The 20,234-nt window shown below is 45.0% G+C and overlaps 1 protein-coding gene across 2 annotated transcripts in view; it reads left to right on the forward strand.

The window, feature by feature from the left end:
• Nucleotides 1–1,280: 1,280 nt before the first annotated feature.
• The window catches only part of LOC140199638 (dehydrogenase/reductase SDR family member 9-like), a 32,871-nt gene continuing 13,917 nt past the window's right edge, over nucleotides 1,281–20,234 (forward strand). The window contains exon 1 of one of the 2 annotated variants that reach the window (XM_072262054.1): nucleotides 1,281–1,396. In XM_072262054.1, the coding sequence (XP_072118155.1) occupies nucleotides 1,371–1,396 (26 nt within the window). In that variant the 5' untranslated portion in view covers nucleotides 1,281–1,370. Of the gene's footprint in view, nucleotides 1,397–1,477; nucleotides 1,724–20,234 lie in introns of those variants that run through there. The other variant, XM_072262055.1, reaches the window with a different exon arrangement.

Raw genomic sequence — 20,234 nt, forward strand, 5'->3', positions numbered from 1 at the left:
CCTCTCCCTCTCCCTCCCTCCCCCTCCCTCCCTCTCTCTCCCCTCCCTCCCTCCCTCTCTCTTCCCCTCCCTCCCTCCCTCTCTCTCCCACTCCCTCCCTCCCTCCCTCCTCTCTCTCCCCTCCCTCCCTCTCTCTCTCTCTCCCCTCCCTCCCTCCTCTCTCTGTCTCCCTCCTCTCTCTCTCCCTCTCTCTCTCTCTCTTCCTCCTCAATCCTCTCTCTCTCTCCCTCTCTCCCTCCTCCTCTCTCTCTCCCTCCCTCTGCTCTCCTCCCTCCTCCCTCTCTCCTCTCTCTCACCTCTCCCACTCTCTCTCTCCTCCCTCCCTCTCTCTCTCTCCCTCCCTCTCCTCTCTCTCCTCCTCCTCCCTCTCTCACTCTCTCTCCCCTCCCTCCTCCCTCTCTCTCTCCCCTCCCTCCCTCTCTCATCTCCCCTCCCTCCCTCTCTCTCCCTCATCCCTCCTCCCTCTCCTCACTCCCTCCCTCCCTCCCTCCTCTCTCTCTCCCCTCCCTGTCCTCTCTCTCACTCCTCTCTCTCCCTCCCTCCTCTCTCTCCCTCCTCACTCCTCTCTCTCCCTCCCTCCCTCTCTCTCCCTCCCTCCCTCTCTCACTCTCCTCCTCCTCTTTCTCTCTCCCCTCCCTCTCTCACTCTCTCTCCACTCGTCTCTCACCCCTCCCTCGTCTCTCTCCCTCCCTCCCTCTCTCTCTCTCCCTCCCTCCCTCTCTCTCTCCCTCCCTCTCTCTACCCCTCCCTCCCTCTCTCTCCCCTCCTCCTCTCTCTCTCCCTCTCCCTCCCTCTCTCTCCCCTCCCTCCCTCTCTCTCTCCCTCTCCTCTCCCTCTCTCTCTCCCTCCCTCTCCCCTCTCTCTCCCCTCCCTCCTCTCTCTCTCCCTCCTCTCTCTCTCCCCTCCCTCCCTCTCTCTCCCCCTCCCTCCCTCTCTCTCTCCTCCGTCTATCTCTCCCTCCCTTCCTCTCTCACTCTCTCCCCCTCCCTCTCTCTCTCTCTCCCCCTCCCTCCCTCTCTCTCTCCCCCTCCCTCCCTCTCTCTCTCTCCCTCCCTCTCCACTCTCTCCCCCTCTCTCTCTCCCTCCCTCCCTCTCTCTCCCTCCCTCCCTCCCTCCCTCTCCCTCCCCTCCCTCTCTCACTCTCTCTCCCTCTTTCTCTCTTCCCTCCCTCTCTCACTCTCTCTCTCCCCTCCCTCCTTCTCTCTCCCCCTCCCCTCCCTCTCTCTCTCCCCTCCCTCCCTTCTCTCTCCCTCCTCCCCCCTCTCTCTCTCTCTCTATCTCTCGCTCTCCCTCTCTCTCTCTCTCTCTCGTTATTGTGGTGTCAATCACACTTAAGGAGGCGCATGTCACAAATGATGTTTGAATAAACGATGACTCTTCCAACTCATCATTGTCAGTAAGTGCGAAGTTGTAACCAACTCTTACACGAACGCTGCAATACATCCAAATACCTTTCCTCCTAGCATGTTGTGGTTTGTACAATCATTCACATTTTTTACGAAGCTAACGCCCAGCCCCACGTATCTCCCCACCCATACAAATTACTGGCGGGGCGGGGGGGCGGAGTGGGGGTCGTGTTTTATTTTGTGCTTGATATTTAGATAGTAAACATCAGATAGATCGTACTTTTCGCACGTTCGTCCGTAAAATTGAGATCTGCATTTCCGGGCTCTAAAACGCGAAACTGCCCGGAACAAGTCAGAGAATTGGGCGCGTTCTCCAGGTAAGAATCGTCTCTCCTCTGGTTTAATCACCCCTTCACAATTGCAGTCTTAAAGGCAGACTCTGAAACAATCACTATCCTTTCGCCTTCCCTCCCTCCCTCACTCCCCCTCCCTCCCTCACCCCTCTCTCTCCCTCACCCTCTCTCTCCCTCACCCTCTTCTCTCTCCCTCACCCTCTCTCTCTCCCTCCTCACCCCCTCTCTCCCTCCCTCACGCCTCTCTCTCCCCCTCCCTCTCACCTTCCCTCCCTCCCCCCTCTCTCCCTCCCCCCCCTCTCTCTCCCTCCCCCCCTCTCTCCTCCCTCCCCCCCCTCTCTCCCTCCCCCCCCTCTCTCCCTCCCCCCTCTCTCTCCCTCCCCCCTCTCTCTCCTCACTCCTCTCCCTCTCCTCCTCACTCCCCCTCTCCCCTCTCCCCCTCTCCCCCTCTCCCCCCTCTCCCCCTCTCCCCTCTCCCCCTCTCCCCCCTCTCCCCCCTCTCCCTCTCCCCCCTCTCCCCCTCTCCCCTCCTCCTCTCCCCTCTCTCCCTCCTCTCCCCTCTCTCCCCTCTCCCCTCCTCCTCCCTCTCTCCCCTCCCTCCCTCTCTCCCCCTCCCTCCCTCTCTCCCCTCTCCTCTCCCTCCCTCCCTCTCTCTCCTCCTCCCTCCCTCTCTCCCCCTCCCTCTCTCCCCTCCTCTCTCCCCTCCCTCTCTCCCCTCCCTCTCCCCCTCCCTCTCCCCCTCCCTCTCTCCCTCCCTCTCCCCTCCCTCTCTCCCTCCCTCTCTCCCTCCCTCTCTCCCTCCCTCTCTCCCTCCCTCTCTCCCTCCCTCTCTCCTCCCTCTCCTCCTCTCTCCTCTCTCTCCCTCTCTCCCTCTCTCCTCTCTCTCCCTCTCCCTCCCTCTCTCCCTCCCTCTCTCCCTCTCTCCCTCCCTCTCTCCCTCCCTCTCTCCCTCCCTCTCTCCCTCTCCCTCTCTCCCCTCTCCCCTCTCTCCCTCTCTCCCTCTCTCCCTCTCCTCTCCCTCTCTCTCCCCTCTCTCTCCCTCTCTCCCTCCCTCTCTCCCTCTCCCCCCCTCTCTCCCTCTCCCCCCTCTCTCTCCCTCCCCCTCCTCCCCTCTCTCCCCTCTCTCCCCCCTCTCCCTCCCCCCTCCCCCTCTCCCCCCTCCCCCTCCCCCCTCTCTCCCTCCCCCCTTCTCTCCCTCCCTCCCCTCCCTCCCTCTCTCTCCCCCTCCCCCTCCCTCTCTCCCTCTCCCCTCCCTCTCTCCCCCTCCCTCTCCCCCTCATTAAGTACCTCTGCTAGCTCCTCCAGTTCCATACACATTTTTCTACTGTCACATTTGATTTGTCCTATTCTCTTGCGTCTTATCCTCTTGCTCTTCAATACTTGTAGAATGCCTTGGGGTTTTCCTTAATCGTGTCCTCCAAGGTCTTCTCATGACCCCTTCTGGCTCTTCTAATTTCTTTCTTAAGCTCCTTCCTGCTAGCCTTATAATCTAGCTCTCTATCATTACCTAGCTTTTTGAACCTTTCGTAAGCTCTTCTTTTCTTCTTGACTAGATTTTCAACAGCTTTTGTACACCACAGTTCCTGTACCGTACCATCCTTTCCCTGTCTCACTGGAATGTACTTATGCAGATCTCCACGCAAATATCCCCTAGTTCTGTTGTACTCGATCGGACCCGATGCAATAGCAATTGTACCACAAATACACTGTCTGGAGTGCCCGGCGCTTGTGGTGTTTTAGTCAGGGTGAAGGCCAATCGTTCTGCAGTTAAGACTATAGCCGTCAGAAAGTGATAAAAAGGGGGGAATGACGGAATGAAGGGATAGGTAAATAAGGGGGAAAACAGAGGACAATGATTGGTGGGAAGTCAGCAGAGCTACAATGGTATGGGACGAATACACTGTAACTGGCTGTTGGAGGGTGATGTTGGAAGCAGCCATAACCAGGGAGTAAATGGCCAGGAGCATCTGCAAACAGGGTGGTAATCCCTGCACTACGGGGTCTAATTTAGTGGAATAATAGGCAAAAGGCCTGCGTCTATCCCCATGAATCTGAGTGAGCACTGCAGTAGCACAATCATCTAAAACATTCACAAAAAAGCTGGAAAGAACGGTCATAGAGTGGGTGGCCGAGAGCAGGTGCTCTCGAGAGGGATTTCTTCAATTCCTCAAAAGCCTCTCTCTGTTGCTCAGTTAGCTCTAGGGGCCCGTTAAGCGTACTGGAAGCCAAAGAACTCAAATGCTTTGTATACAGAGCAGCATTGGGAATCCACTGTCTGCAAAAGTTTACCAGACCAAGGAAAGCATGCATGGCTTTCGGTGTAGATGGCAGGGGGTTCGCAAGGATCGGGGTAAGTCTTTCTGAGGTGAGGTGCCTTTCGGTTGTACTCAAAAGGGTTCCCAGAAATCTCACTTGCCGTTGGGCTCTCTTTACTTTTTGGGGCGGGATCACGTATCCCCATGAATGCAGGGCATTCAGAAGCGTATTGGTGTCCTGCACGTTTGAGGTTTCTGACGGGCTTGCCAGTAGGAGGTCATCTACGTACTGTTTTACCGTAGAGCCCCCTGGAAATTGTAAATCTCTAAGCTGCCTATGTAATATCTGCGAGAAAATGGTGGGGGAGTGCACAAACCCTTGGGGTAACCTAGTCCAAGTGTACTGCTGATCTTGAAAGGTAAATGCAAAAAGGTACTGTGACTCAGGAGCAAGGAGTATTGCAAAAAAAAAAACGCATGCTGCAGATCGACTATAGTAAAAACTTGGGAGTCCGGTAGAATGTTGCTTAAAATTGTAGCGGGATTAGGGACCACCGGATGTATAGGCTGCACAATTTCATGCTTTATTTTGGTTGGCTTGGAATCCCTGCCATGAGTCCAAAAATGCTCAACTGCCCTTTTTCACGGCCTGCTTGTTCCTATCGGGCCAGTCCATATCAGTTCTAATAGCCTTGGACACATCCTTGGGGACGCACTGCAATATCATCGAAATAAACTGGGGCGAAGTATTGCCAGCATTATAAGTGGCATCTCCAGCATAGGTTGCATAAAAGGAGCAGAAGCGTTCCCAAAAATCGCAACCGTCCTCTCCCACCTTTGGTCGGCATTCGAGGACCTTGGTGATGTCTACGGGGCGCCGCAAAGCTTTCCTTAGAGCCTTCTTTATTTTGTCCACCTGTTCTGGGGGCGGGGTTGCGGTGGAAAAGGATTCCCAGTTGGCATGATCCTCTATAACTCCTTTCCATTTCTCCTGCTCACTGGTCGTAAGAGCCATGCAGCACAAGCTAAAGAGATCCTGGGGAGTTGTCTGAAATATTTGGATTGTACCAGTCATGTAATCGATAAATCCCTCGGGATCATTTTTCCTGTTCGGGGCCTGATTCATGATCATACATATTTCTTGGGGCTTCCAAGGAGTATAAACCTGCATAGTAGCCGCCTGGTTCGGCAGTCCTACCCTAGGGTTGGGAACGGCCCTGTTGGGAAATTGCCCCGGGATCCCTCTCCCTCTGGGTCTCGAGTCTTCAGAATCATCATTTTCAATACCAGAGTCATAATCAGTATCCGTCTCAGGGTCTATCAGGGGGCCATCTCCCACCGAAAGGTTTCGTCGCCTCCTAGTCTGGCACCTATTACTCCCCCGTCACCGAAGTTGTCCCCTGGTTTGGGAGGCTATTGGGCTTGGGGACGGTGTATTCAGAGGTGCCTGGGGTTGGGCAGCAGTAATGTTATATGGGGGCGGTAGCGTCATGGGTTGGGGTCAAATGCGGGCAACAGGAATGTGCCATACCTCCTCCTCCTCAGTCTCATTTTCATTAAGGAGCATGGGCAGTCCAGACAGGTCAAGAGGTACCTCAGTTTTACTTTTCCTGGCTTCATCATCGTCCTACCGTCTATCCTTAGCCCCCCTATCTCTTTTTTCCCTATCTTGTTTTTCTTTATTCTTATCGTGATCCTCACGCAGTCCTTCTAATATCTCCCACGATTTCAAATTTCCTTCATTGTCACATACACTAATCCCTCTGCGACGTGCGTTATGCACCCAACTACTTCGCTTTAATCTATAACCCCTACTCCCCATTAATCTTGTGCCGTGTCTCTCTGCACCCACTTCAAGGTCCTGACCTTCGCGTGGGGGATTTCCCCTCTTAGCAACCGGTCTAAGGCAGGGTGCTGGGACAGGCAAATTGTCACAATGTTCCCCAAAACGTATTTACAGCATCCGGATAGATTGCAGAGGAGAGTCACTTCTCCTGTGTTTGGCCAAACATCTGCTCTGCCCTGTGCTGGACAATTTACTGCGCTAGACACCCCGGCCCCCCACGCCAATTAGAATGGTTACCAGCTCCAAAATGTAATAGGTTACTGCCACTAACCCGCTGACCAATTTGCTGTAACACACTCAAAGAAAATGTAATAGATCACTACCAATGATCCTCTGCCCAATTGTTAGCACCGGCAGGCTTTAATATTAACAATACTTCGTCGGGGACTGTAACCCCTTACCTTATACCTCGTCGGGGGCTGTAACCCCTTTTTTAAACTGTGGTACTCGTGCGATCCTCAACTCAGGTTTCGAAAGCAATCCGTCAGAGAATTACCTGCCAGACGAGGGGATCGTCAAGGTGGGCAATTAATGAGAGAGGTCAAGGTAAATCTTATTTTGTGGGCCCACCTGTCTCACGTCACCACCACTGATTCGACCTCTGACACCGTCTAACGGAGATTCCTCGTTTTTGGACTCCTGTCTGGCATGCCAAATTGTCGTACTCGATCGGACCCGATGCAATAGCAATTTGTACCACAAATACACTGACACACGTAATTCTTTTCAAACTTTTATTCTTTAGTCATAGCATGCTATGGGGGAGGTTACAGACTGATCTCCCGAAAGAGCCAGTCCAGAAGCTGCCCCCGAATTACACAAACAACAGGAATTCTGCAGATGCTGGAAATTCAAGCAACACACATAAAAGTTGCTGGTGAAGGCAGCAGGCCAGGCAGCATCTCTAGGAAGAGGTGCAGTCGACGTTTCAGGCCCAAACCCTTGTTAGTCCTGACGAAGAGTCTCGGCCTGAAACGTGGACTGCACCTCTTCCTAGAGATGCTGCCTGGCCTGCTGCGTTCACCAGCAACTTTTATGTCTGTTGCCTGAATTACACAGTTCTCCACAATTTATAACATTGATAGGTAGCAGGAAATCTTACGATTACAAGTTTAGACAATGTTAGAATCATTTCAATCACATGCTAAGATACAATTAGATGTAAGATAATCATTGGTCAGTTAGTTATAATTATTTTAAGCCAAAGCTGGCTCATCAGTTCCCCATTCGAACCCCTTCCCCTTTTCTCAAGAACATTCTAGCCGTTACCTCATCCCTCCCATATTTAGCTATGCCTTGAGCTGCTTCTGCAAGATCAGATAGTTCCTTATTTGAGCCTTTACCTATCTTTAGAGAACAATGACTAGTACATCACCGGTTGCTGGGTAAAGTTTCTTTTTGACCGTCCAAAACAGTAAGCTAAGGCGCTTACTGTTGCAGTGACTAGTGGGGTACCACAAGGCTCAGTGCTGGGACCCCAGTTGTTTACAATATATATTAATGACTTGGATGAGGGAATTAAATGCAGCATCTCCAAGTCTGCGGATGACACAAAGCTGGGCGGCAGTGTTAGCTGTGAGGAGGATGCTAAGAGGATGCAGGGTGACTTGGATAGGTTAGGTGAGTGGGCAAGTTCATGGCAGATGCAATTTAATGTGGATAAATGTGAGGTTATCCACTTTGGTGGCAAAAACAGGAAAACAGATTATTATCTGAATGGTGGCTGATTAGGAAAAGGGGAGGTGCAACAAGACCTGTGTGTCATTATACACCAGTCATTGAAAGTGGACATGCAGGTACAGCAGGCGGTGAAAAAGGCGAATGGTATGCTGGCATTCATAGCAAGAGAATTTGAGTACAGGAGCAGGGAGGTACTACTGCAGTTGTACAAGGCCTTGGTGAGACCACACCTGGAGTATTGTGTGCAGTTTTGGTCCCCTAATTTGAGGAAAGACATCCTTGCCATAGAGGGAGTACAAAGAAGGTTCACCAGATTGATTCCTGGGATGGCAGGACTTTCATATGATGAAAGACTGGATGAACTAGGCTAATACTTGCTGGAATTTAGAAGATTGAGGGGGGATCTTATTGAAACGTATAAAATCCTAAAAGGATTGGACAGGCTAGATGCAGGAAGATTGTTCCTGATGTTAGGGAAGACCAGAATGAGGGGTCACAGTTTGACGATAAAGGGGAAGCCTTTTAGGACCGAGATGAGGAAAAACTTCTTCACACAGAGAGTGGTGAATCTTTGGAATTCTCTGCCACAGAAAACAGTTGAGGCCAGTTCATTGGCTATATTTAAGAGGGAGTTAGATATGGCCTTTGTGGCTAAAGGGATGAGGGGGTATGGAGGGAAGACAGGTACAGGGTTCTGAGTTGGATGATCAGCCATGATCATACTGAATGGTGGTGCAGGCTCGAAGGGCCGAATGGCCTACTCCTTCACCTATTTTCTATGTTACAAGGTGATTGATTATAAGTTAATCATTGTCCTCTGTTTTTCCCCCTATCCCTATTCCCTCGTTCCATCATTTCCTGCCTGATAGCCTCATATTTCTCCTTACTCCAATTAAATGCTTTCTTAACTTGTCTGTTCCAATCCCTCTCCAGTGCTATGGTAAAGGAGATAGAGTTGTGATCACTATCTCCAAGATGCTCTCCCACTGAGAGATCTGACACCTGACCAGGTTCATTTCCCAATGCCAGATCAAACACAGCCTCTCCTCTTGTAGGCTTATCTACATATTGTGTCAAGAAACCTTCTTGAACATACCTAACAAACTCCACCCCATCTAAACCCCCCGCTCTAGGGACATGCCAAACAGTATTTGGGAAATTAAGATCTCCCACCACGACAGCCCTGTTATTATTACACCTTTCCTGAATCTGTCTCCCTATATGCTCCTTGATGTCCTGTTTACTATTGGGTGGTTTGTAAAAGCACCCAGTAGAGTTATTGACCCATTCCTGTTCCTAACTTCCACCCACAAGAGATTTCGTAGACAATCCCTCCATGTCTTCCTCCTTTTCCACGGCCATGACAATATCTCTGATCAACAGTGCCATGCCCCCACTGCTTTTGCCTATGTACCATCAAAGTCAAAGACAACTTCTATCCCACTGTTATCAGATGATTAAATGGCCCACTACTATGGCAAGATGGATTCTTAACCTCAAAATCCAACTTGTTATGGCTTTGCACCTCAATGTCTGCCTGAACTGCATTTGCCTTGTAACTGTAAACTTCATTCTGCATCCTTTTGGTATTTTCACCTTGTTCTGACTCAATGTGTTGTTGTAATCTGTGTGGAGAGTGGGCAAGACAAGTTTTTTCACTGTATGTGTGACAATAATAAACCAACTTACCAATTTACCTGAGCTAGTCCCTTACTAGGATCAGAATTTCACCAGCATATATATATATATACATGTATTAAAATTATAAAAGAAAGTAGCGAGGTAGTGTTCCTGGGTTCAATGTCCGTTCAGAAATCAAATGGCAGAGGGGATGAAGCTGTTCCTGAATTGTTGAGTATGTGCCTTCAGACTTCTGTACCTCCTTCCTGATGGTTGCAATGAGAAGAGGGCACGTTCTGGGTGATGTAGGTCCTTTATTGAAGGATGTTGCCATTATGAGGCATCGCTCCTTGAAGATGTCCTGGATACCAGGGAGGCAAGTGCTTATGGTGGAGCGGACAATGCTTACAGCTCTGCAACTTATTTTGATCCTGTGCAGCAGCCCCTCCCCTCCATACCAGCCAGTGATGCAGCCAGTTAGAATGCTCTCCACGGTACATTTGTACAAATTCGTGAGATTTACCTGTCTAAATCTTTTCCATCCTTGAACTTGTGTCATTTTCTTGTAAACTTTAATTTGTTGGGACTTCGACTATGTCCTCTGGCAATTTGTTCCACATACCTTCCACCACTCTGTGTGTGAAAACCTGCCCCATCCTTTCCTTCTTACCTTAAGTAACTGTTCTATAGTTTTCGCCTTCGCTACCCTGGGAAAAAGACTGGCTATTCAACTGAAGATTGTTTTTTTTTTCAATCTTTTCATTAATATCAAAATGTTAAACATAATATAGTATTAATACAAAGCTATTGGGATTGCATTGTTAACATATCTAACTAAATATAAACTCAGTTGACACACAGGTATTAAAACCTCCCAAAATTGTACAACATACAAATATACAAAAAAAACCCAGAAATATCATGAAAAAGGAAAAAAAAATAAAAATACCCTCAGAAAAAAACTGATCTGACAATGCTAACCAACTAAACTAAGGAAAAGAAAAAGACATGGGCTGTTGTATAACATCAAAAAGAACCATTGGTGTCATTACCTCTGCTCCTCTCTGCATATATTTAAAAGAAATAGAATATGTTTGGAAAAGGTCAAATTACATCATATGGAAGCGTCGAATAAATGGCCTCCAAGTCTTTTCGAATTTAATAGAAGGATCGTAGATGACACTTCTAATTTTTTCTAAGTTTAAACACAACATAGTTTGAGAGAACCAATAAAATGTGGTGGGAGGATTGAGCTCTTTCCAATTCAGCAAAATGGATCTTCCAGCCATTAACGTAAGAAATGCAATCATCTGACGAGTTGAAGAGGTTAAATGATTTGGTTCTATCATTGGTAAACTGAGAATTGCAGTAATAGGGTGAGGTGGTAAATCAATACTCAGAATACATGAAATAATACCAAATATATCTTTCCAGTGGTTTTCAAAAAAGGATATGAGTTAAAGAAACTAGCTCGGAGTGACATCCATCACATACAGGATTTATATGGGAATAATAACGAGCTAATTTATCCGTGGACATATGGGTCCTATGTACTACTTTAAACTGTATCAAGGCATGTTTAGCGCACAGAGAGGATGAGTTAACTAATTGAAGAATTTTTTCCCATTTTTCAATAGATAAAGTAAGCTTAAGTTCCCTTTCCCAATCATTCTTAATTTTATTAGATATATCGATGTATTTTCATAATTATATTATAAATAGTTGCTATTATACCTTTCTGAAAAGGATTTAAATCTAATTTTTTTTCCCAAAATATCCATTGGATATAGATTCGGGAAGGTAGGAAGAACAGTTTTTTAAATATTTCTAATTTGTAAATATCTAAAGAAATGGGATCTAGGCAAATTATATTTATTAGATAATTGTTCAAAGGACATGAAACAGTTATCCAAAAATAGATCACAAAATCGTAATATACCTTTGGTTTCCAAGCCAGATAGGCTTGATCCATAATAGAGGGTTGAAAAAAAATTAGATATAATAGGACTTGCTAGAATAAATTGATTCAGCCCAAAAAATTTTTGAAATTGAAACCATATTTGTAAAGTATATTTAACTATTGGATTATCCATTTGTGCAATTTAGAAAGAGCAAAAAGATGCTAAGTCCCTAAAATAGAACCCAGTGAAAACCCTTGTACAGATTTACATTCAAGATTTACCCAATGTGGGCTTGAAATTGTGTCCTAGTCCCATGACCAAAATTTTAAATATCGAAGATTAATTACCCAACAGTAAAATCTAAAGTTTGGCAATGCCAGACTACCCTCCTTTTCAGATTTCGGTAATTATCTTTTACCTAATCTAGGATTTTTATTCTGCCATATATATGAAGAAATTTTAGAATCAACATTATCAAAATAGGATTTCATAATAAAAATTGGCACTGCTTGAAATAAATATAAGAATTTAGGTAAAATAATCATCTTGATAGTATTAATCCGACCTAGCAATGATAGAGACATTGGTGACTATTTAGTAAACAGGTGTTTAATCTGATCAATTAAAGGTAAAAAATTAGCCTTAAATAAATCCTTGTGCTTTTTTGTAATTTTAACCCCCAAATAAATAAAACAGTCGGTAACCAAGCTAAATGGTAAACATCCATATATTGGAACCTGCATGTTTAGGGGAAACAGTTCATTCTTATTAAGGTTCAATTTATAACCAGAAAAGTTACTAAACTGAGCCAACAAGGATAAAACTGCGAGAATGGATTTCTCAGGATTAGAAATTTATAATAACAAATCGTCTGCATATAATGACATACAGTATATATTATCCCATGGATAATACCAAAGATATTAGGTGAATCTCGAATAGCAATTGCTGAAGGTTCTAAAGCAATATCAAATAGTAATGGACTAAGAGGGCATCCCTGCCTAGTACCCCGAAATAAGTGAAGAAAAGGGATCTTTGATTATTAGTAAAAACCGAAGCTACAGAGGTATGGTATATCAATTTAATCCAAGATATAAATATCGGACTAAAATTAAGTTTCTGAAGCGTACTAAATAAGTATGGCTATTCAACTCTGTCAAAGGCTTTCTCAGTATCTAATGAAATAACACATTCTGGAGTACTAAGTGAAGGAGTATACACAATATTCATTAATCTCCTAATATTAAAAGATGAATAATGATTTTAAATAAATCCAGTTTGGTCCACAGATAATTTAAGGTAATACCCTCTCTAATCTAGTTGCTAGTATTTTAGAAAAAATCTTAGGATAAAAAAAAAAACTGAAGATTGTAACATCACTCTTGCCCTCTATGCTGCAGAGAAAAAAACCTCTAGCTTTTAATTCCCCTTCAACTGAACCCTTTCCAGCTGAGTGACATCCTCACTAAAGTTAGTGACCAAAATTTCACACAAAACTCCAAATATGATCTCATAATGTTATGACTGTGTAATATGGTGTCCCAACTCTTGTACTCAGTGCCCTGACCAATAAAGGTGAGCATGTCAAATGCCTTCTTCACCTGTGTTCCACTTTTAGGGAGCTATAAACTTGTACACCTAGCTTGCTCTGTTCTACCACACTGTCCAGAACCCAGACATTACATAAGAACATAAGAAATAGGAGCAGGCGTAGGCCATCTGGCCCGTCGAGCCTGCTGCACCATTCAATAAAATCATGGCTGATAGGGCCATGGACTAATCTCCACATACCCTCCTTTTCCCCATAACCCTTAATTCCCCTGCTATGCAAAAATCTATCCAACCTTGTCTTAAATGTATTTTACTGAGGTAGCCTCCACTGCTTCATTGGGCAGAGAATCCACAGATTCACCACTCTCTGAGAAAAGCAGTTCCTTTTCATTTCCATCCTAAATCTACTTCCCTGAATCTTGAGGCTATGTTCCCTAGTTCTAGTCTCACCTACTAGTAGAAACAACTTTCCTGCCTCTATCTTATCTATCCCTTACGTAATTTTATGTTTCCATAAGGTCTCCTTTCATACTTCTTATTCCAGTGATTATAGTCCCAGTCAACTCAATCTCTCCTCATAATTTAACCTCCTCACCTCTGGAATCAACCTGGTGAACCTCCTCTGCACTGCCTCCAAAGCCAGTATATCCTACTTCAAGTATGGAGACCAGAACTGCACACAGTACTCCAGGTGCGGCCTCACCAGTACCCTGTACAGTTGCAGCATAACCTTCCTGCTCTTAAGTTCAATCCCTGTAGCAATGAAGGCCAACATTCCGTTTGCCTTCTTGATAGCCTGCTGCACCTGCAAACCAACCTTTTGTGATTCATGCACAACTACTCCCAAGTCCCTCTGCACAGCAACATGCTGCAATTTTTTTACCATTTAAGTAATAATCTGCTCTTTGATTTTTTTTTTTCTTTCCAAAGTGGATGACCTTGCATTTACCAACATTGTACTCCATCTGCCAGACCCTTGCCCACTCAGTAACCTATCTATATCTCTCTGCAGACTCTCTGTATCTTCTGCACAATTTGCTTTTCCACTCAATTTAGTATCACCAGCAAACTTAGAATCACTACACTCAGTCCCCTCTCCCAGATCGTTAATGTATATCGTGAACAGTTGCAGACCCAGCACCGACTCCTGCGGCAAGCTGCTCACCACTGATTGGCAACCAGAGTAACACCCATGTATCCCAACTCTCTGCTTTCTGTTAGTTAACCAATCCTCCATCCATGCTAATACATCACCCCAACTCTATGCATCCTTATCTTACGGCTAAGTCTTTTATGTGGCACCTTATTGAATGGCTTCTGGAAATCCAAGTAAATAATGTCCATCTGTTCCCCTCTATCCACTCCGCTCATTATATCATAAGACCATAAGATATAGGAACAGATGTAGGCTATTCGGCTTATTGAGTCTGCTTTGTCATTCAGTCATAGGCTGATCCAATTCTTCTAGTTATCTCCACTCCTCTGCCCTCTCCCCACACCCTTTGATGCCCTGGCTAATCAAGAACCTATCTATCTCTGCCTTAGATACTCCCAATGACTTGGCCTCCACAGCCGCTTGTGGCAACAAATTCCACAGATCTGCCACCCTCTGACTAAAGTAATTTCTCCTCATCTCAGTTCTAAAAGGACGTCCTTCAATCCTGAAGTTGTGCCCTCTTGTCCTAGAATCCCCTACCATGGGAAATTACTTTGCCATGTCTAATCAGTTCAGGCCTTTTAACATTCGGAATGTTTCTATGAGATCCCCCCTCATTCTCCTGAACTCCAGGGAATACAGCCCAAAAGCTGCCAGATGTTCCTCATACCGGAATCCTTTCATTCCTGGAATCATTCTCGTGAATCTTCTCTGAACCCTCTCCAATGTCAGTATATCCTTTTTAAAATAAGGAGCCCAAAACTGCACACAGTACTCCACGTGTGGTCTCACGAGTGCCTTATAGAGCCTCAACACCACATCCCTGCTCTTATATTCTATACCTCTAGAAATGAATGCCAACATTGCATTCACCTTCTTCACAACCAACTCAACCTGGAGGTTAACTTTTAAGGTATCTTGCACAAAGATTCCCAAATCCCTTTGCCTCTCTGCATTTTGAATTCTCTCCCCACCTAAATAATAGTCTGCCCATTTACTTTTCCACCAAAGTGCATGACCATACACTTTCCAACATTGTATTTCATTTGCCACTTCTTTGCCCATTCCCCTAAACTATCTAAGTCTCTCTGCAGGCTCTCTGTTTTCTCAACACTACCCGCTCCTGCACCTATCTTTGTATCAGCAGCAAAGTTAGCCACAAATCCATTAATCCCATAGTCCAAATCATTAACATACATCGTAAAAAGCAGCGGTCCCAACACCGATCCCTGTGGAACACTACTGGTAACCAGCAGCCAGCAAGAATAGAATCCCTTTATTCCCACTCTCTGTTTTCTGCCGAGCAGCCAGTGCTCCACCCATGCTAGTAACTTCCCTGTAATTTCATGGGGTCTTATCTTGCTAAGCAGTCTCACGTGTGGCACCTTGTCAAAGGTCTTCTGAAAATCAAAGTACACCACGTCTACTGCATCTTCTTTATCTGCTTGTAATTTCCTCAAAAAATTGCAGTAGGTTTGTCAGGCAGGATTTTCCTTTCAGGAAACCATGCTTGCTTTGGCCTATCTTGTCATGTGCCTCCAGGTAGTCCCTAACAATCGATTCCAACAATATCCCCAAGTCATTTTGTATTGGTCCTATATCTACCCTCGATTCTCTTTTACCCTTTATATACTTAAAAAAAAGCTTTTAGTATCTTCTTTAATATTAGTCGCCAGCTTCCTCTCATAATTCATCTTTTCCTTCTGAATTATCTTCTTAGTTTCCTTCTGCAAGTTTTTAAAAACTTCCTAATCCTCCATCTTCCCACTAGCTCTGGCTTCCTTGTATGCCCTCTCTTTTGCTTTTAGTTTGGCTCTGACTTCACTTGTCAGCCACAGTAGCGTTCCTCTTCCCTTTGAAAGTTTCTTCTTATTTGGAATATACCTGTCTTGCCCTTCCCTCATTTTTCGCAGAAACTGCAGCCATTGCTGTTTTGCTGTCCTTCCTGCAAAAGTCCCTTTCCAGTCAACCTTGGCCAGTTCCCCTCTCATGCCATTGTAGTTTCCTTTATTCCACTGAAATCTGACGCATCGGATTTTATTTTTTCCCTCTCAAATTTCAGTGTGAACTCGATCATATTGTGATCACTGTTCCCTAAGGGTTGCTTAACATTAAGCTGTCTTACCACCTCCGGATCATTGCACAACACCCAATCCAGCACAGCTGATCCCCTAGTGAGCTCAACAACAAGCTGTTGTAAAAAGCCATCCCTTAGACATTCTACAAAACTGACCTGGTTTTCCCAGTCTAAAATCCCCAACGATCATCGTGACATTGCCTTTCTGACACGCCTGTTTATCTCCTGCTGTAATTTGTAATCCACGTCCCAGCTGCTGTCTGGAGGCCTGTATACAACTGCCATTAGGGTCCTTTTACCTTTACCATTTCTTAACTCGACCCATAGAGACTCTACGTCTTCCAATCATATGTCATCTCTTTCCAATGATTTAATATTATTTCTTATACACAGAGCCACACCACCCCCTCTGCCTACTAACCTATCTTTTCGAAATACCATATATCTTTGGACATTCAGCTCCCAATGGCAGCCATCTTTTAGCCAAGTTTTCGAGATGGGCCACAATGTCATATTTGCCAATCTGTAGCTGAATTTCAAAATCGTCCACTTCATTCCTTGTGCTGCATGAATTCAAATACAACACTCTCAGTCCAGTAATTGTTGCTTGTCCTCAAAGAACTCCAGTAAGTTTGTCAAACAGGACTTTCCTTTGCTAAATCCATGCTGCATCTGCCTGCTGGATCCATTTCTTTCCAGATGCCTCGCTATTTAAGGATAGCTTCAAGCATTTTCCCAACTACAGATGTTAAACCAACTAGCCTTTAGTTACGTGTCTTTTGCCTACATCGTTTTTTTGAACAGTAGCATGACATTCGCTGTCTTCAAATTCAGCAGTCCCCAACCACCGGGCTGCAAAGCATGTGCTACTGGACTGCGAGGAAACGATATGATTTGGCGATATGAGTCAGCCGCACCCTTTCCTCATTCCCTGTCACGCCCACTGTTGAGCTTGAATGCAGGCGAGGTCATTATGCATGCAAGGTCATTACCCGTGCGTCATCCATGTCAGCGCGGGAAGGCGATCAACTCCTCAAGCTTGCAAATGACAGCAGGCTGAAAAGTATGTTTGACGTAACATCTCTGCCAGCATTCTGGATCAAAGTCAAGGCTAAATATCCTGAGATAGCCACGAAAGCGCTGAAAACGTTGCTTCCATTTCCAACATGTCTCTGCAATGAATGCAACGAAAACTAAATTGCGGAATAGACTGGACATAAGGAACCCCCTTCGAGTATCGCTGTCTCCCATCACCCCTCAATGGGACCATGTTGTTGCAGGAAAACAAGCCCAGGGCTCCCACTGATTCAGCGATATTGGTATTTTGCAATGATTTTATATGTTCATACGGGGAAAATATGTGCTGTGTGTTTAATATCCAAACGTGATTTAAAATGTTATGATGCTATTGACTTGTATGTGACTTATATAAACACGGAAACAGGCCATCTCTGCCCTCCTAGTCCATGCCAAACACTACTCTCACCTAGTCCCACCGACCTGCACTCAGCCCATAACCCTCCATTCCTTTCCTGTCCATATACCTATCCAATTATTCTTTAAATGATAATATCGAACCTGCCTCTACCAATTCTACTGGAAGTTCGTTCAACACTGACTTCAAGCTCCCCTGTCCTCCGCTGATAATTGACTTATCACTATATTCATGCGAGGAAAATGTGCTGTGTGTTTAATATTAAATTCATTAGATAAACCCTTTTAGAAATGAAATTGAGTGTATTAGCCACTTATCACCTATATTCCGGTCGTGATTAACAACCCCCCCCCCCCCCCCGCACCCCGAACAGAATCGCTGAAAGCGATTCGTAGAGGAAAAAAATCAGCACGGTCACGCATGCGCACTGGTGCCCGCGCAAGGCTTCATGGTCATGGTAGTCTTTCTCGGGGTAAACACAACGTATTTGACTGTTTCCCTTGTCCGTTGGCAACCCTCCCCACCCCACCCCGCCTGGGGCCAGCCGGTCCGCAAGAATATTGTCAATATTAAACTGGTCCGCAGTGCAAAAAAGGGTTGGGGATCCCTGTTCTAATCGACCGGGACTTGCCCAAAGTCCAGAGATTTTTGGTAGATCATCACCAACACCTCTACTTTAACTTCTGCTATTTTTTTCAGTATCCTGGGATGCATTCCATCAGGACCAGAGAACTTATCTATCTTCAGGCCCACAAGTTTGCTCAGCACTACCTCTTTAGTGATAGCTACTGTTTTGAGGTCCTCACCTCCCATTGCATCCATAATGTCTCTCTTTGGCATGTTAGATATGTCTTCTGCCATGAAGACTGACACAGAATAGTCACTCAAAGCCTTGGCCATTTCCTCATTACCGAATATCAATTCCCCCCTCTCGTCCTTCAAGGGATCTACATTCACTTTAGCCACCTTTTTCCGCTTTATATAATTATAAAAACTTTTACTATCTTTTTTATATTTTGTGCTAGTTTATTTTCGTAATCCATCTTCCCTTTCTTTATTGCTCGCTTAGTGGTACTTTGTCGCTTTTTAAAGTTTTCCCAGTCTTCCAATTTCCCACTACTCTTGGCGACTTTGTATGCATGAGCTTTTAGTTTGATGTCTTTTATTTCCTTAGTTATCCAAGGCTGGCTCTCTCCACTCTTACTGTCTTTGTTTTTAACTAGAATATTCTTTTGTTGAGCACGGTGAAAAATCTCTTTGAAAGTCTTCCACTGTTCCTCAACTGTTCACCATATAGCCTGTGTTCCCAGTCTACATTAGTCAAATCTGCCCTCATCCCATTTAGTCTATATTGTTTAGGCATAATACAGTAGGTTTTAGATTGAACTATTGCACCCTTCGTTTGTATGAGAAATTCAGTCATACTGTGATCACTCTTTCCAAGAGGTTCTCCAACTACAAGATCACTAATTTTACTTGTCTCATTGCACAGGACCAGATCTAAGATCCTGCCCTGGTTTAATTTAACACAGTACAACACTTCACATGTCTGAGTTAAATTCCATTTGGATTTCTTAGCTGGCTTGTTCAGTTGTTCTAGATTTTGCTGTCATCTTAAATAACCTCCTTTACTATAACATCAGTTCTGGTGTCATCTTTCTTATCAAACTTTCTTATCATGCCAACAATTGTCACAACTCTAGCAAACAATATATTCCAGCTCATAACAATTTTCTTCACAAGTTACTTTTGCCTTGCAAATTATTTATCCCTGCAATCAGTTAAAGTGCTGCATTCACCTCCTCCCTCACCTCCAACAGGGCCCCAAACAATCCTTCCAGGTGAGGCAGCGCTTCACCTGTGAATTGGCTGCTGTCCTCTAATGTGTCCAGTGCTCTCATTTCATCTATTATTTGATGAAACCAAAATTGAGCTTTTTGGCCATCAGACTAAATGCTATGTTTGGTGTAAGCCAAACACCGCACATCATCAAAAACACACCATCCCTATTGTGAAACATGGTGGTGGCTACATCATGCTGTGGGGATGCTTCACTGCAGCAGACCCTGGAAGGCTTGTGAAGGTAGAGGATAAAATAAATGCAGCAAAGTACAGGGAAAACCTGGAGGAAAACTTGAGGTAGTCTGCAAGAAATATGCGACTTGGGAGGAGATTTGTTTTCCAGTAAGACAATGACCCAAAGCTACACAGGAATGGCTTACAAACAACAAAGTTAATGTCCTGGAGTGGCCAAGTCACAGTCCGGACCTCAATCCAATTGAGAATTTGTGGCTGGGGCTGTTCACTCATGATCTCCATGCAATCTGGCGGAGCTTGAGCAGTTTTGTAAAGAAGAATGGGGAAAAATTGTAGTGTCCAGGTGTGCAAATCTGATAGAGACCTATCCACACAGACTCAAGGCTGTAATTGCTGCCAAAGTTGCATCTACTAAATACTGATTTGAAAAGAGTGAGTACTTATGCAATCAATTATTTAGTGTTTTATATTTGTAATTAATTTAAATCGCTTTGTAGAGATCTGTTTTCACTTTGACATGAAAGAGTTTTTTTTTCTGTTGATGATGTCAAAAATGACAAATTAAATCCACTGTGAATCACTGTTGTAAAACAATAGAACATGAAAACTTCCAAGGGCAATGAATACTTTTTATAGGCACTGTACATCCCAAAGAAGAAGTATTCTAATGGCAGGGTGATGCAAACGTGGCTGACAGAAGTCAAAGCCAACAGAAAAGCCAAAGAGGGGGCATATAATAGAACAAAATTTAGCGGGATTATTAGAAAATTGGGAAGCTTTTAAAAACTAACAGAAAGCAACTAAAAAGTCATAATGAAGGTAAAGATGGAATATGAAGGTAAGGCAGCCGATAATGTTAAAGAGGTGCCAAAGTTTTCTTCAAATATATCAGGTGTAAAAGAGAGACAAGAGTAGATATGAGAGGTAGTAATGAGGACAAGGAAATGGAGGACAAAGTGAATCAGTATCTTGCATCA

This window comes from Mobula birostris, chromosome 6 (genome assembly GCF_030028105.1).
Source record: "Mobula birostris isolate sMobBir1 chromosome 6, sMobBir1.hap1, whole genome shotgun sequence".
Taxonomy (NCBI): domain Eukaryota; kingdom Metazoa; phylum Chordata; class Chondrichthyes; order Myliobatiformes; family Myliobatidae; genus Mobula; species Mobula birostris.